This window comes from Medicago sativa, chromosome 7 (genome assembly GCF_051527215.1).
Source record: "Medicago sativa cultivar Bolivia chromosome 7, Bolivia_mono, whole genome shotgun sequence".
In the NCBI taxonomy this organism is placed as follows: Eukaryota; Viridiplantae; Streptophyta; class Magnoliopsida; order Fabales; family Fabaceae; genus Medicago; species Medicago sativa.
Genome location: NC_140755.1, coordinates 68,114,339 through 68,132,023, shown reverse-complemented (window position 1 = coordinate 68,132,023; position 17,685 = coordinate 68,114,339). Strand labels below are relative to the sequence as shown.

General features: G+C 37.6%; 1 protein-coding gene and 1 pseudogene across 1 annotated transcript; one reads left to right on the top strand and one right to left on the bottom strand.

The window, feature by feature from the left end:
• Window positions 1-3,517: 3,517 nt before the first annotated feature.
• On the bottom strand, window positions 3,518-5,500 carry LOC146907969 (uncharacterized). The gene is made up of 2 exons (XM_085724277.1): window positions 5,264-5,500; window positions 3,518-3,924 (listed from the first exon to the last, which is right to left on the bottom strand). The coding sequence occupies exons 1-2, from the start codon at window positions 5,454-5,456 to the stop codon at window positions 3,737-3,739; spliced, it is 381 nt and encodes a 126-aa protein (XP_085580403.1). The 5' UTR covers window positions 5,457-5,500; the 3' UTR covers window positions 3,518-3,736.
• Window positions 5,501-6,797: 1,297 nt separating this feature from the next.
• On the top strand, window positions 6,798-8,777 carry LOC146907968 (UPF0481 protein At3g47200-like; annotated as a pseudogene).
• Window positions 8,778-17,685: the final 8,908 nt, after the last annotated feature.

The window sequence follows — 17,685 nt, the reverse complement described above, 5'->3', positions numbered from 1 at the left end:
CCATCCCCGCAATGGATAATATTTTTTTAATAAAATAGAGGTATTTTCTACCTAACGCACAATGTTGCAATGTGTTATCTTGCAAAGAAATGACGACGATAGTCGATAGATCATGGCTATGGTGATGGAGAATAGAGAGAACTATGAGAAGTGAGTGTCATCTGATAGACTGAGACTCTGATTGTGTGACTGAAAATATTTATGGTTTAAGTTTGTTTTTATATAAAAGGGGACAATAAAATGATTTTCTATATTCAGGACAAGTTTGGGTATGAGTTCAGGGTGGGTATACCTATATCCCCGTTACTCATCCCGTACCCGTATTTTGAAATCGGGGAAAACTCAAACCGTGTCAAAGCGGGGAAAAACCCGTCAAATTGAGTTTGGTTCGGATGAGTACTCGCGGGTATGGGTTTTGTTGACATGCCTAGATACAATACAAAAAAAAAATCAATTTAACTAATTATTATGTGACTGATTGTTGTCCCATGTATGATTTGTACAACAATATTGGTTAATGTCTAATTAATTAGAGAGTAATATTTGTCTTGTGTTTTTTTTATAGTCATTCTTTGAAAGGATATAATGCTTAATAATGAATAACGATTAAAAATAATAATTTTATAATATGACATTAAGATAAACCAAAAAATGTATGAAAATCATTTATACAAAAGAAATAATCTTGAAGATGTGTAAATTTATGTAAAGTAGTTGTATTTCTCATAATAAATACTAACCCGTGTATAATTTATAAATGAGAAAGATTTTGTAACGCTCTCAAAGTTATCTTATTTGTGATCATTCAATTGGATATAAGTGAGAAATAGTCCTATGCTTTTTTTTTTTGTCAAAAATAATTCTTGTGCTTTTTTCTTTTTTATTTACTCTTTTTTTTCCCGTGTTTTTTAAGTATTGTTTTAAAATGTTTTTCCTATATTTTTTATATTATTCATAAGTGAAATGTATTTATTAATGTTTTTTGTTAGAAACACACGATGAGATAAAATCACATGTACGTCATAAAGTTTATTTTTAGTAAATGTAAATTAAATATATGACAAATTTGTTACGAATTAAAAAAAACGACATTCAATAATTTATAGATTTTTTTATCATGATAAAAACCACCTCTTTAAAAAAAATTAGGACCTGTTTTGTTACAAATTAAAATAAAAATGATTTTAATATCTATTAATTAAGAGAATTTATAAAAATAAATCATGATTTATTTTGTTTGGTTATTGTAACTAAAATCACATGTTTTTGTTACAAAATTAACTATAAAAAAATGGATTTTTTTTTGTTACAAAATTATATCAACTTTAATAATTAGAGAAATATTAACTTTAATAATTAAAGAAAGATAATAGATTGTAAATTGTTTTTAACTCTTTAGATATTTAGAAGTTAAATTATAGAAACATTTATTTTGATTGGGATTAAGATTAAGTTTGTTTGTTCTTTAAAAAAAGATTAAGTTAGAGTGTTATCAAGTGAGTTTATTTTAATTTGTTTTTAAGAGAGAAAATATAAGGGGAGGTTGAAGCAAAAGACACAAAAGGATATAATTTTAATGACGACTCAAAAAATTAAGAAGGGGTAAGATTGTATTTTTGGTATACATTAAATTTCATAATTAGAGAATAGATATCAGGAAATAAAAGATTAAGTTTGTTTGTTATATAAAGAAAGATTAAGTTAGTGTGTTTTATCGAGCGAGTTTGTTTTAATTTGTTTTTAAAAGAGAAAAAATAGAGGGAGGTTGAAACAAAAGACACAAAAGGATATAATTTTGATGACGTGTCAAAAAATTAAGAAGGGGTAAGATTGTATTTTTGGTAGACATTAAGTTTCATAATTAGAGAATAGATATAACAAATGCTGTATATTATAAATTTTAATCTTTTTTTTCTTATAACACCAACAAAATAACATTCTAATGGTCAAATTTAGATAAGGGTAAATGCAGTCCAAAACGGTATACTTTCTTTATATATAATATAGAATAATATTTTTAAATTTGTCTTTCTACGGGAAAAGATCATATTACCAATAAAAACTAGAGATAGAAAATAGTATGTCTCAAACAGAGACGGTATTGGAGATATTTTTTATGTTAGAGACGGAAGTATAAATTTTCACTTTAGAGACGAATTCTGTATTCGTGACTAAATTCAACATGTGATGTCCTCATGAGCTTAGCTCAGTTGGTATGGACAATGCATAATATATGCAATGTCCAGGGGTTCAAGCCCTGACTACCACAAAGAAAAAGTCAACATGTGGTCAGAATTAACATAAAGACAAGAATTAGAGAAAATTTATTCGGTTTAAATTCTCAAACCAATTTCGTCTCCGAACTTTCAATGTTCTAAGAGACATAATTTTTTTGTATGTAAACGTCCGACTTCAGGGCGGACGGTTTTGGGAAGAGAATTCCAATCTCCTTAAACTTAGAGTTTGCGAAACCATAAAGTGGAAAGTGGGTAGCATGCATTCACTAAATCGGAAAGTGGGTCCCCGACCCTCCTTCAACATTTTCTCATATTTGTGCATATCTTGGTTGTTTTTTCGGGAGGACTCGTGTTCTTTTTCTTGTCTATACTTTCTCACCTCCACAACACTAGGCTTCTCATCGTATCAAATATAAGTTTTGGCTTTATTTAAGAAATCGTTGAGATATATTGATTCCTCTACTTATTTGGCCTTAGCGAAGTCGCTTCCTCTTAGGAGACCTCTTTACAGTAAATATATTTTCAGTTTTCATCAATTCCTTGGACTTGAACAACTTTTTTGTTAAAGCTTACGTTGTATTTCTTGAGTGGTTCATTATTGGATTGTACAATAACTTCTAGGGTCTCTATTATCTTCAGTTTTCATCGAGATGTTGTGAAGTGTGCAGTGAACTGATGACAAAGTTCTTCCCACGGGTCGATAGATTCTATGGGAAGACTTTTATACCAAGTCATTGTATTCTTCCTCAATGTTAGGGAGAAGAGCATACATTTCACAAAACCTGGTACTCCTATTTAGTCGAGGATAACTTTGATATTCTCAATGTGACCTTCGTGTAACAGGTCTGCAAGGTATTGTATATATCTTGGTCGCTGGGATTGTATGACCTAAAATGACATGGTTCTGTCGATGCGGGTGATGGCGTAGACATTCGGTTGCTGTTGGTGGGAGGACCTCTGAGGACAATCTTTGAGAGCGGGTCTTAGGGACCTTAATCTCTCGAGAGTGTCATTCCTTGTCCTTCTGCAGGATTGTGTAGGCTCTGGGATGCATGGACAACTTTCCACTTGCTGAAGATGTATGTTTTGATCTTCGATGATGTGGTTTTAGACAACTTGAACCAAGTTGCAAAAAGATCGTATGTGGCTACCAGCCGCGCAGCTGGCAGCAAAGGTAGGTAGTGGTGGTCGTATGGAGTGTTAACCAACGAAAGTGAAGGGATCTTTGCAACTAAAAAAATTTAAGTAAACTAATATTTTTCTTTTGGATCAAAGTTATCTAACAGAGTAAATGTAAGGGAATTTATTATTAAATAATCTCCACATAGATAGCGAAGAAGCATCAATGCATCACTAGCATTGATATATAGTAAAACACGAAACAAAAACCTTGATATATGGTAGAAGTTCGATACTTCTTGATCACAAGCATTTTAGAAATTAACATAAACATTCTGAACAACGTATATAGGAATTTCAAACTTGTATAGATATCAGTTTCATAACTTGGAAAGCAATTTCAGGCCAAGTTTGCGAAGGAGTTCTCCTTGAGAAACCAACACAGCTGCGGTGTGTGCATGCTCTTCCATCGCGTTGTCTGTTGGAACACTTCTGAGATTCAGATTATACTCTCCCTTGTTCACCTCCAGACTTACCCGAATTGCTGACGATTCAGGGTCGAATTTCTCTGTGATTGCATAAAAATTCATGTATCATAGAGCTTTTTTACTAAGCAACTAGCTTTTAAATTAACACTTTATATTTGTCAAGAAATAATTAACACTTTGTTTTAGTTTAAACAAGTTGATAATTGATATTGTTTTTATAAATCTATTCTACAAGAGTGAGATAGTTTATATTCCTCATACTATTTATTTTACTTTTGCAGAAAAATAGATAAAATGTTTTAGGTATGTATAAAGAAATTCTGATTAAACAAAGTTTTAACTTTTTTTTTTGTGCTCTAAAAATTTCATTCAAATTTTGGTCTCTTCAATTTTCCTTTTACCAATTTTTATGTTTGTTCTTTTACAAATGTTCACATCGCATGTTCCAAATGACTTATTTTCTGATATCTCATTGATTTTTTTTTTTTTGAACAGCTGATATCTCATTGATAAAACTTAAAAAATATCATTAGTTTAATAGTTTAATTTATTTAACCTTTAATCTTTATTAATTTATCCATAACTTCAAATTAAAGATTAAATTGTTAAATTATGAATTAAATTAATAATATTTTAAGGTATTAACAAAAGATATATACAAAAATATTCAATTTGAACATGCAACACCAATTTTTATTAAAAAAAATAAATGAAAAACTACAATTAGTAACCGAAAATTTATAGGACCAAAATACAAAGAATTATTTAGAGAAATTAAATTTAAAAATTGATATATTTAGATGGGCTAAAACCATAGTTAACCCAACAAATAATAAATAGAGTTGAATTATTTAGTCAGTGAGCTTAACTCGGTTGGTATGCATGAGTTGGGGTTCGAATCTCATACCCTCTCTTATACACCTTAAAGAAACAAATTTATAGTCATTAGACTACTTGACTTGAAATCTTTGTTGAGATTTGAACTCCGACTCATGCAGAAAGTTGAAAATAGGGTTATGCTCGCATGACAATAGAGTTGAAAATTTAAAGAGTTTAATAAAAAGCGACAAATATTTTTTGGGTTGTGTTAACCGGTGCCCCTGGGGCACTGGTTAAGAAAACCAAAAAAAGAAAGTTTTAGTTTAAAAATAATATTTTTTTAAACCTTTAAAGAGTTGACTTCACAAGTACCAATGCATTATTACTATATATGCTTCCTTAACCAGTGCCCCGGGGGCACTGGTTAACATTTCCCATATTTTTTTTAAGGGATCTATGTTAAAGGAGATAGTACAATGAAAACGTTGACTAATCCATTGAAATTAAAGATGGAAATGAATGGAACTTCTATCTAATTTAATTCAAAGCTAAAGTTTCATAGATGTCAAAATTAAAGGTTAAAATCATTTTCCAACTCACTTGTTATTATTGATCCTTGATTTGTAAGATCGGAGATCGCGGTTTCTTGATTGGAGGGGGGAGAATTGGATTCTGGTTTACGCCCGTGTTTGTGCAACTCATTGTACTTAGCTTTTTTGACTCCATGCTCATCATCCGAAGGATAACTATTTCCCTTATAAGAGAATCCCCTCTTATGATCGCCTTCACCCATAACTTACTTGATCGATACCTTTCCCTTTAGGTGTTCAAGCCTCAAATATCTTCTTCTATTTATATAATAACATATCCGGCTTGAGTCAAACATGTTAATAATAATATTTTGTAGCAAATGTGCGCTGGAAATATCACATTGTTTAGAGAAGTAAATGTTGAACATTTTATCTATTTAACCCATTCTCCTTGAAGTAGATTCTTACGTTGTTGTTAGCCTAATTAACAAAGTATCGTATGACCTCTACTTTTGTTCTCAAACCTACCTTAAATTATATTCTTCATTAACTTTTGTTCTTAAGGTACAAGTCAATGAGTTGAAACTGAAAGTATAAATATTTTCTTGTAATCAATGCATTTGAATTTTTTTTTTTTTTGATTAATTGAATGCACCAAATTTAAGAAAAGATTCCTACTTTTAGATTTTTTAAGTAAAGTAGATCATTTTGGAGGATTTTGATGTTACAACATGATGCAACATGTACATTTGTTCCTTAACTCTTCCGTTATTTATTTCCTCTATAAATAAAAAAAGACTAAACTACAACTAAGGGATACCAAGTCCAAGAAGGAGGATATATTTAATCACATTTACTATGATATTGAATTTGTTGTCTTGTGGTAACGTCATCATTTAATTACAATATCATCGAGACTCCAAACTAAGTCAATTAATTTGGTTTATGTGAAAAGAAAGTGGTAAATTCGATTTGATTTTTTTGGGTGTAAACCGGGTATCCTCCGCGCGCAACTGCGGAGACTAATCCCTCGAGCATTGTGGGACCCAAATGGGCGGCAGGCTCTCCCTAAGAGTTTTAACGCTGCTGCATGCCCAAGGCTGGATTCGAACCCAGGACCTTGGTTAAGCTGATTCGCTACAACTAGTTCGGTTCGAAAAAGAAAAAAACTAAAATATAGGATCAAAATTTTATTCGTGAAAAAGTTCTTTTATACCCTCAAGTTTTTTTTAAGGAACCCTGAAGTTTTGTTATTCTCTTAAAATACTATGTATGCACATTTATGTCTAAATATATTTTATATGGGTTACAAACTTGTTGAACCAAAATGGTTTGAAAAACAATGACATCTAATTTTGAGTTTTGATGATAAAAATTATAATTGAGAACAGCTGATACTATCATGTGTTTATTTTCTTGTGTAAAACATTTTGATCCTCAGGATAGGAAAGCACAAGCTCTAGGAATGTTTTGTTGCCATCATTTGGACACTCTCTTGACATGATTGTTTGGACATCTTCTAGAAACACAAATGATCAGAGAAGTCAAAGTCAATTAAAAACATTTTTTTGATAAGGATTTTTCTATTATGTGCAAATTTTAACATGTGCAATATTACACGTGTTAGACAAACCCTTTTGATGATTATATATCCATCTTTCATGTAAAAAAAGAAAAAGTCCACACTCCACATTACAGGCCATGGAGTTTAGTGAATGGTGTCGTTCCATGGCAGTTTCACTAAGTTCTATCCATTGTGATGGTTATATTTAATCACGTAGCATTTCCCTTGTTCCTGAAGTACTTAAAAAATCAAACGAGGATGCATATAAGGGCAGTTTCGATTGGACCCCGATTCAAGGGAAGCAGAGAAGACTTACTTCTCATGGAAGAGATCAAAATAAGGTGCATGATGTATCTCTTTCATAGAGAACAACTCTACATGTCCGTTGAGGAAAAGTTGAACGCTTGCTGCGAAGTAATCTGGAACTTAAATGATCAGATTCGAGCAAGCTATGTGGTTGATATCAACCTAGAACAACACGAACTTGCGAAAATTATGTTAGTAGATGGTTGTTTTCTGTTAGAGCTTCTAATATCAAAAGGGTTAGATGATGAACTACCATGTCAATTGAAATCTCCTGCTCCTGCACCTCAGGTGCTAAGAGATGAAGATGTCTTGTCTGATCTCACTTTGTTGGAAAACCAGATTCCAATTTGTGTTCTCCACGAGCTTTCTCGAATACTTTTCCGCTACTTTTCTGAATGTGATATGAAGGAGAGGTCTACCACAATTAATAATCTTGTCCTTTCTATTTTAGGCTACTCCCGGCTTGATGTTCAGAGCATTGAAGCCCCTCACATTCTTGATATTGTCCACTTTTTCGTTAATGAGAAAGGTGAGATGCAGAGCAAAACAGAGAGTTGCATCAACCAGGTAATAGAAATATAAAATTAGTTGTTGTTTTTTATAGGGGGTAAAATTAGTTGTATTTGTAAGAAAAAGTTACAAATACTATCATAATTAGTTTGTGATTGTTATTAATTAGTTAGCAATTGTTGATAAATAGTTAGATAGTTAGTTGTTTGTAAGCTCTATAAATAGATCATCTATTCATTTTCATAATGTTTGCAATCAATTTAATATATTCGTCGGTCATTTCATGCAATTGGGGTTTGATCCAAATCCATGAATTCGTAACACCAGGAACATAATGTCGAGAACATTATCGATACTCAGCAGCAACATGTGGTAAAACTTAAACTGAAGTGTTGTGCTTTTATACTCCTAACTTCAGGAGTAACCATAAAACCACTTTCCGAGGAGAAAGATAAAGAGCTTGGTCTTTCTCGCTTCAATTTGGCGTGGAAGAGTTTATGCGGTGTGCTTTTTAGGCTCGGCAATATACTTGTAAATGGTAAGCACTTGAATTTGAACCATATTCCTGAAGAGGTAGAAGTGAAAGGATTGTATTTTTAATTTAAGTTTCAAAATGGGGAACTTGAAATTGAACAACGGCATATCACAAAAACAACGAAAGCTAAGTGGTGCAATATAATTGCTTGGGAACATCATAAAATGTTTAGAGATTTTTCCCGTTTTACACCAAGCTATGACGCTGTGGATGAGAGAACAAGCACAACTGTTTCCGGGGGCAAATTCACTTGGGCTGCTTTGATTTTCAACGGTCTGATCTGTTGTGCCGATGATGTCCAACTTCTTAAGGACAAGAAATTTATTGTGGATCATTTGAAGATGAGCAACCAAGAGCTGATGGAGTTTTTCCGCACAATAGCATTTGGAGTTGACCATAAAGTAGTTGATTCCAGTAGTTATATATTAATATGGTTCATGACATGAACAATTACTCGGAAGCATTTTTCATTCAAAGAATCTGGAAAATAGTGTTGAATTCATTCACATACCATCGTCATAAATGGCTTTTAAGATTTATCAACCGTAATTACAACTTCGTTGCCACGCTGCTCTCTGTTTCCGTTGTTGTACAAACTGTTTATACAATCATAGCATATTATTTTCCCAAACAATAATTTCTCTCTATTGCTTGAACAAGGCGCATTTTGATTTTTTTGCTATATTCATTTCTATGTATTATTAAGTGATCCTTTGTTACATTGTTATCTAATTTGCGTTTGCATTTCTATGTGATTTTTCACAATGCCTACTACATGATTATCAATACTCAAAATTTTCCTCATACTATTAACAAAAAATTGAACAAGATCAAGAATTTCAGGACCTTCGAGATTCGGTAGAATCTAAACCTAAAGTAGAAAGACAGACAAGAAAATCTTATTAATTTCGGTCACCCTTTGTTCCTGAAACATTGGATCGAACTCATCCTGGAAAATAATTTGAGACAAATTATGTAGTACTAGAATCTGTATTTGATTTTCCAACAACATAAGATCAGACAAAGCATCTTGTTCTCTAATTACTCAGGTGCAATCGCAACCCTTTTGCAATCGCAGCCTCTAACAGAAAACACCCATCAACCAACATAACTTCAGGAGTTCCTTCGAAACATAATTCGCTCAAACTTGTTTTTTATTCCTATTCCTGCTTTGTGTAAGAGAGATAACATGGAACATTTGACTCTCTTTCATGAGAGATAACATGGAACATAAAAAGTCAACTTTTGCTTATAATAGTGACCGGAGGGAGTAGTATGCTTTTTTGTCTTATGAGTATTAAGTACTTCTGGAACTATGGAAATGCTACATGATTAAATGCAATCGTAGTCTACAGATTTTTACAAATCTGCATTGATTTTAACCAAACATTCATGGTATCAGTATCATTTTCCGTTGCTTGATTCCTGACAATGGCATGCAGTTGCGATTTGCAAACTAGCTAAAGAATTATGAGGGGATAAATTTAGAAAAAATAATAATACATTATTAAACCATCTCCGGACAATCCTTCATGAAGTGACCCATCTTGTGACAGTTAAAGCATTCAGATTTTGACTTTTTACCACTCTTTCTCCGGTTACCTCTACCTCCACCATTCCCTCTTGTGACACTTAGGCCTTCACCGTTTTCATGAACTCTCAAGTCCTTGGACTTGGTCAACTCCTTGGTTCTCAAAGCCGCTTGAACTTCTTCCAAGGTAACAGTGCCTTCTTTGCCATAGAGCATGGTATCTTTGAACGATTCAAAAGATTTCGGTAGAGCACACAACAAGAGTATAGCTTTATCTTCATCCTCAAGTTGCACCTCAATATTCTCTAGGTCATCAAGAATTTTGTTGAACTCCGTAAGTTGCTCCATGATGGCCTTTGACTCCACCATCTTGAATGAGTAGAGTTGTTGCTTTAGGAATTGCCGATGAGCCAAAGACTTTGTCATATACAAAGATTCCAACTTTGCCCACATCGATGCCGCGGTTGGTTCCTTGGCTACTTCTCTCAAAACTTTATCCCCGAGGCACAAGACAATGGCACTCCTGGCCTTGTCCACCATCTCGGTCTTCTCCGCTCGTGACATGGTGACCGGTAACGCACCTTCACCCTTCAAAGCTTTCTCACACTTTTGCTGTATTAACACCGCTTCCATCTTTACCTTCCATAACCCAAAATCGTTATCTCCGGTAAACTTCTCAATATCCCACTTCGAACCCATGGTACTAGATTATCCTTTGACCTTGCCCCACGGTGGGCGCCAATTGTTGCGGTTTCGATGAGAAAACTCACACCAATAACAACTTGATGTGTGGAGCAAGGGATAATAAAGCAACCAATAATCAAAGTGAATAGAACATTTATAATCACAAGCCAAAAGTAGAAAACAACACAGCAAGAGAAAAGAAGAAGAGAGAACACAAAGAATCTGTTTACCCAGTTCGGTCCAAATTGACCTAGTCTGGGGGAGAGAGCAGCCCTCCGTTCCACTATATGATGAGTAACGTTACAAAAGAGATGGATTACAAGAATAAGTCTCCCGCCTAATTCTACCCAAATCCCAGCCTCTTCCCGTAACCAAGAGACTCAATCCTAATAGTGTTTCCCAAGGTGAATCAACCCTCAAAACCTAGTGTTTGTTCCAAAGAGACAAACTCTATACAAACCCTAGTTTTGTTGTTGCCTTTCTAAACCCTTGTTTCAGCCCCCTCTATCTCCAAGTTTACACTGATACAATGCCTATATTTATAGTAAAAGAAACTCCCATAAAATTGTATCAAATCTAGCCCAAAAAATACGTTTCTGAAAAATAACAGCACGCAAAATCGGGCCCCGATTTTTACCATTCGGGCGCCGATTTTTCCAGTACCAAACTTCTTCCAAAGACAGCCAAAATCGGGCCCCGATTTTTGCCATTCGGGCCCCGATTTGTACTTTCAGCAAACATCAATTTTTGGCCTCCAAACTCCAATTTTGAGTCACTTTCACAACAATCTCCACCTTGACTCCAAATTAGTGATGATGCCCATTTAACATCAACACCTTGCTGCTCTTTCCCTTGTTCCCACTACACCAAGTAGCTCCACAAGTTTACACCCTAACCTCTTCAGCCATCGGAATGTCTTCCGCCTTCTCAAAGATACTTGCAGTCTAACTACGCCAGGAATTTTAGGTAGTTCCATAAGCCTTTACCATACCTCTTCAATACGAGACATCTCCCGCTTCCTTGAAGATCTACTTGTTCCCAATCACCCTTGGCTTTTAAAGTAATCCACAAGTATACACCTCCCATCCCTTCAGCCCTCGGAATGTCTTCCGCCTTCTCGAAGGTCCTTGCAGTCTAACTACGCTAGGTATTTTAGGTAGTCCCACAAGCATTCACCATGACATCTTCAACACAGGACATCTCCCGCTTCCTTGAAGGTCTCCTTGCATCCAATCACCCTTGGCCTTTTTTTAGAGTAATCCCGCAAGTCGTGCTATACATTCTTCAACCTTATGAAGAAATCCCTTGCTCACCATAGAGCATAGCACCCAAGGTCCTCCATAGTCGTACCATTACCGGTGTGTTCAACTCCACCTCAAGTTGAGCGTACTCTACCCCAACTAGCAAATGCGTACATCTCACTATGTCTTCAACCTTGCAACTCCACCTCAACAGGTAGATCATGAGTATTGTTGCCTCCGCCTCTCCAGACTGATCATGAGTATTCTTACCACCGCCTCTCCAGGCTGATGTTGAGTGTTTAACGTCTCTCCAGACGAACACCGCTCCACTAGGCATCAATCCCAAGGTGACCAACATCACCTTCATCCTCCAAACAACACCACACCATCAGAGCACCTGCATCCTCATAACCCTCAGTGACAATTTGTGCGGAGTTACCATTAATCTCCGGACAATCCTTCATGAAGTGACCCATCTTGTGACAGTTAAAGCATTCAGATTTTGACTTTTTACCACTCTTTCTCCGGTTACCTCTACCTCCACCATTCCCTCTTGTGACACTTAGGCCTTCACCGTTTTCATGAACTCTCAAGTCCTTGGACTTGGTCAACTCCTTGGTTCTCAAAGCCGCTTGAACTTCTTCCAAGGTAACAGTGCCTTCTTTACCATAGAGCATGGTATCTTTGAACGATTCAAAAGATTTCGGTAGAGCACACAACAAGAGTATAGCTTTATCTTCATCCTCAAGTTGCACCTCAATATTCTCTAGGTCATCAAGAATTTTGTTGAACTCCGTAAGTTGCTCCATGATGGCCTTTGACTCCACCATCTTGAATGAGTAGAGTTGTTGCTTTAGGAATTGCCGATGAGCCAAAGACTTTGTCATATACAAAGATTCCAACTTTGCCCACATCGATGCCGCGGTTGGTTCCTTTGCTACTTCTCTCAAAACTTTATCCCCGAGGCACAAGACAATGGCACTCCTGGCCTTGTCCACCATCTCGGTCTTCTCCGCTCGTGACATGGTGACCGGTAACGCACCTTCACCCTTCAAAGCTTTCTCACACTTTTGCTGTATTAACACCGCTTCCATCTTTACCTTCCATAACCCAAAATCGTTATCTCCGGTAAACTTCTCAATATCCCACTTCGAACCCATGGTACTAGATTATCCTTTGACCTTGCCCCACGGTGGGCGCCAATTGTTGCGGTTTCGATGAGAAAACTCACACCAATAACAACTTGATGTGTGGAGCAAGGGATAATAAAGCAACCAATAATCAAAGTGAATAGAACATTTATAATCACAAGCCAAAAGTAGAAAACAACACAGCAAGAGAAAAGAAGAAGAGAGAACACAAAGAATCTGTTTACCCAGTTCGGTCCAAATTGACCTAGTCTGGGGGAGAGAGCAGCCCTCCGTTCCACTATATGATGAGTAACGTTACAAAAGAGATGGATTACAAGAATAAGTCTCCCGCCTAATTCTACCCAAATCCCAGCCTCTTCCCGTAACCAAGAGACTCAATCCTAATAGTGTTTCCCAAGGTGAATCAACCCTCAAAACCTAGTGTTTGTTCCAAAGAGACAAACTCTATACAAACCCTAGTTTTGTTGTTGCCTTTCTAAACCCTTGTTTCAGCCCCCTCTATCTCCAAGTTTACACTGATACAATGCCTATATTTATAGTAAAAGAAACTGCCATAAAATTGTATCAAATCTAGCCCAAAAAATACGTTTCTGAAAAATAACAGCACGCAAAATCGGGCCCCGATTTTTACCATTCGGGCGCCGATTTTTCCAGTACCAAACTTCTTCCAAAGACAGCCAAAATCGGGCCCCGATTTTTGCCATTCGGGCCCCGATTTGTACTTTCAGCAAACATCAATTTTTGGCCTCCAAACTCCAATTTTGAGTCACTTTCACAACAATCTCCACCTTGACTCCAAATTAGTGATGATGCCCATTTAACATCAACACCTTGCTGCTCTTTCCCTTGTTCCCACTACACCAAGTAGCTCCACAAGTTTACACCCTAACCTCTTCAGCCATCGGAATGTCTTCCGCCTTCTCAAAGATACTTGCAGTCTAACTACGCCAGGAATTTTAGGTAGTTCCATAAGCCTTTACCATACCTCTTCAATACGAGACATCTCCCGCTTCCTTGAAGATCTACTTGTTCCCAATCACCCTTGGCTTTTAAAGTAATCCACAAGTATACACCTCCCATCCCTTCAGCCCTCGGAATGTCTTCCGCCTTCTCGAAGGTCCTTGCAGTCTAACTACGCTAGGTATTTTAGGTAGTCCCACAAGCATTCACCATGACATCTTCAACACAGGCCATCTCCCGCTTCCTTGAAGGTCTCCTTGCATCCAATCACCCTTGGCCTTTTTTTAGAGTAATCCCGCAAGTCGTGCTATACATTCTTCAACCTTATGAAGAAATCCCTTGCTCACCATAGAGCATAGCACCCAAGGTCCTCCATAGTCGTACCATTACCGGTGTGTTCAACTCCACCTCAAGTTGAGCGTACTCTACCCCAACTAGCAAATGCGTACATCTCACTATGTCTTCAACCTTGCAACTCCACCTCAACAGGTAGATCATGAGTATTGTTGCCTCCGCCTCTCCAGACTGATCATGAGTATTCTTACCACCGCCTCTCCAGGCTGATGTTGAGTGTTTAACGTCTCTCCAGACGAACACCGCTCCACTAGGCATCAATCCCAAGGTGACCAACATCACCTTCATCCTCCAAACAACACCACACCATCAGAGCACCTGCATCCTCATAACCCTCAGTGACAATTTGTGCGGAGTTACCATTAATCTCCGGACAATCCTTCATGAAGTGACCCATCTTGTGACAGTTAAAGCATTCAAATTTTGACTTTTTACCACTCTTTCTCCGGTTACCTCTACCTCCACCATTCCCTCTTGTGACACTTAGGCCTTCACCGTTTTCATGAACTCTCAAGTCCTTGGACTTGGTCAACTCCTTGGTTCTCAAAGCCGCTTGAACTTCTTCCAAGGTAACAGTGCCTTCTTTGCCATAGAGCATGGTATCTTTGAACGATTCAAAAGATTTCGGTAGAGCACACAACAAGAGTATAGCTTTATCTTCATCCTCAAGTTGCACCTCAATATTCTCTAGGTCATCAAGAATTTTGTTGAACTCCGTAAGTTGCTCCATGATGGCCTTTGACTCCACCATCTTGAATGAGTAGAGTTGTTGCTTTAGGAATTGCCGATGAGCCAAAGACTTTGTCATATACAAAGATTCCAACTTTGCCCACATCGATGTCGCGGTTGGTTCCTTTGCTACTTCTCTCAAAACTTTATCCCTGAGGCACAAGACAATGGCACTCCTGGCCTTGTCCACCATCTCGGTCTTCTCCGCTCGTGACATGGTGACCGGTAACGCACCTTCACCCTTCAAAGCTTTCTCACACTTTTGCTGTATTAACACCGCTTCCATCTTTACCTTCCATAACCCAAAATCGTTATCTCCGGTAAACTTCTCAATATCCCACTTCGAACCCATGGTACTAGATTATCCTTTGACCTTGCCCCACGGTGGGCGCCAATTGTTGCGGTTTCGATGAGAAAACTCACACCAATAACAACTTGATGTGTGGAGCAAGGGATAATAAAGCAACCAATAATCAAAGTGAATAGAACATTTATAATCACAAGCCAAAAGTAGAAAACAACACAGCAAGAGAAAAGAAGAAGAGAGAACACAAAGAATCTGTTTACCCAGTTCGGTCCAAATTGACCTAGTCTGGGGGAGAGAGCAGCCCTCCGTTCCACTATATGATGAGTAACGTTACAAAAGAGATGGATTACAAGAATAAGTCTCCCGCCTAATTCTACCCAAATCCCAGCCTCTTCCCGTAACCAAGAGACTCAATCCTAATAGTGTTTCCCAAGGTGAATCAACCCTCAAAACCTAGTGTTTGTTCCAAAGAGACAAACTCTATACAAACCCTAGTTTTGTTGTTGCCTTTCTAAACCCTTGTTTCAGCCCCCTCTATCTCCAAGTTTACACTGATACAATGCCTATATTTATAGTAAAAGAAACTCCCATAAAATTGTATCAAATCTAGCCCAAAAAATACGTTTCTGAAAAATAACAGCACGCAAAATCGGGCCCCGATTTTTACCATTCGGGCGCCGATTTTTCCAGTACCAAACTTCTTCCAAAGACAGCCAAAATCGGGCCCCGATTTTTGCCATTCGGGCCCCGATTTGTACTTTCAGCAAACATCAATTTTTGGCCTCCAAACTCCAATTTTGAGTCACTTTCACAACAATCTCCACCTTGACTCCAAATTAGTGATGATGCCCATTTAACATCAACACCTTGCTGCTCTTTCCCTTGTTCCCACTACACCAAGTAGCTCCACAAGTTTACACCCTAACCTCTTCAGCCATCGGAATGTCTTCCGCCTTCTCAAAGATACTTGCAGTCTAACTACGCCAGGAATTTTAGGTAGTTCCATAAGCCTTTACCATACCTCTTCAATACGAGACATCTCCCGCTTCCTTGAAGATCTACTTGTTCCCAATCACCCTTGGCTTTTAGAGTAATCCACAAGTATACACCTCCCATCCCTTCAGCCCTCGGAATGTCTTCCGCCTTCTCGAAGGTCCTTGCAGTCTAACTACGCTAGGTATTTTAGGTAGTCCCACAAGCATTCACCATGACATCTTCAACACAGGACATCTCCCGCTTCCTTGAAGGTCTCCTTGCATCCAATCACCCTTGGCCTTTTTTTAGAGTAATCCCGCAAGTCGTGCTATACATTCTTCAACCTTATGAAGAAATCCCTTGCTCACCATAGAGCATAGCACCCAAGGTCCTCCATAGTCGTACCATTACCGGTGTGTTCAACTCCACCTCAAGTTGAGCGTACTCTACCCCAACTAGCAAATGCGTACATCTCACTATGTCTTCAACCTTGCAACTCCACCTCAACAGGTAGATCATGAGTATTGTTGCCTCCGCCTCTCCAGACTGATCATGAGTATTCTTACCACCGCCTCTCCAGGCTGATGTTGAGTGTTTAACGTCTCTCCAGACGAACACCGCTCCACTAGGCATCAATCCCAAGGTGACCAACATCACCTTCATCCTCCAAACAACACCACACCATCAGAGCACCTGCATCCTCATAACCCTCAGTGACAATTTGTGCGGAGTTACCATTAATCTCCGGACAATCCTTCATGAAGTGACCCATCTTGTGACAGTTAAAGCATTCAGATTTTGACTTTTTACCACTCTTTCTCCGGTTACCTCTACCTCCACCATTCCCTCTTGTGACACTTAGGCCTTCACCGTTTTCATGAACTCTCAAGTCCTTGGACTTGGTCAACTCCTTGGTTCTCAAAGCCGCTTGAACTTCTTCCAAGGTAATAGTGCCTTCTTTGCCATAGAGCATGGTATCTTTGAACGATTCAAAAGATTTCGGTAGAGCACACAACAAGAGTATAGCTTTATCTTCATCCTCAAGTTGCACCTCAATATTCTCTAGGTCATCAAGAATTTTGTTGAACTCCGTAAGTTGCTCCATGATGGCCTTTGACTCCACCATCTTGAATGAGTAGAGTTGTTGCTTTAGGAATTGCCGATGAGCCAAAGACTTTGTCATATACAAAGATTCCAACTTTGCCCACATCGATGCCGCGGTTGGTTCCTTTGCTACTTCTCTCAAAACTTTATCCCCGAGGCACAAGACAATGGCACTCCTGGCCTTGTCCACCATCTCGGTCTTCTCCGCTCGTGACATGGTGACCGGTAACGCACCTTCACCCTTCAAAGCTTTCTCACACTTTTGCTGTATTAACACCGCTTCCATCTTTACCTTCCATAACCCAAAATCGTTATCTCCGGTAAACTTCTCAATATCCCACTTCGAACCCATGGTACTAGATTATCCTTTGACCTTGCCCCACGGTGGGCGCCAATTGTTGCGGTTACGATGAGAAAACTCACACCAATAACAACTTGATGTGTGGAGCAAGGGATAATAAAGCAACCAATAATCAAAGTGAATAGAACATTTATAATCACAAGCCAAAAATAGAAAACAACACAGCAAGAGAAAAGAAGA

Excerpts from the sequence above, each read along its gene's own strand:
- LOC146907969 (XM_085724277.1), bottom strand. The coding sequence starts at position 5,456 with ATGGGTGAAGGCGATCATAAGAGGGGATTCTCTTATAAGGGAAATAGT. Across the intron at positions 3,925-5,263 it reads TCAAGGATCAATAATAACAA|AGAAATTCGACCCTGAATCG; the intron begins GTGAGTTGGAAA and ends ATGCAATCACAG.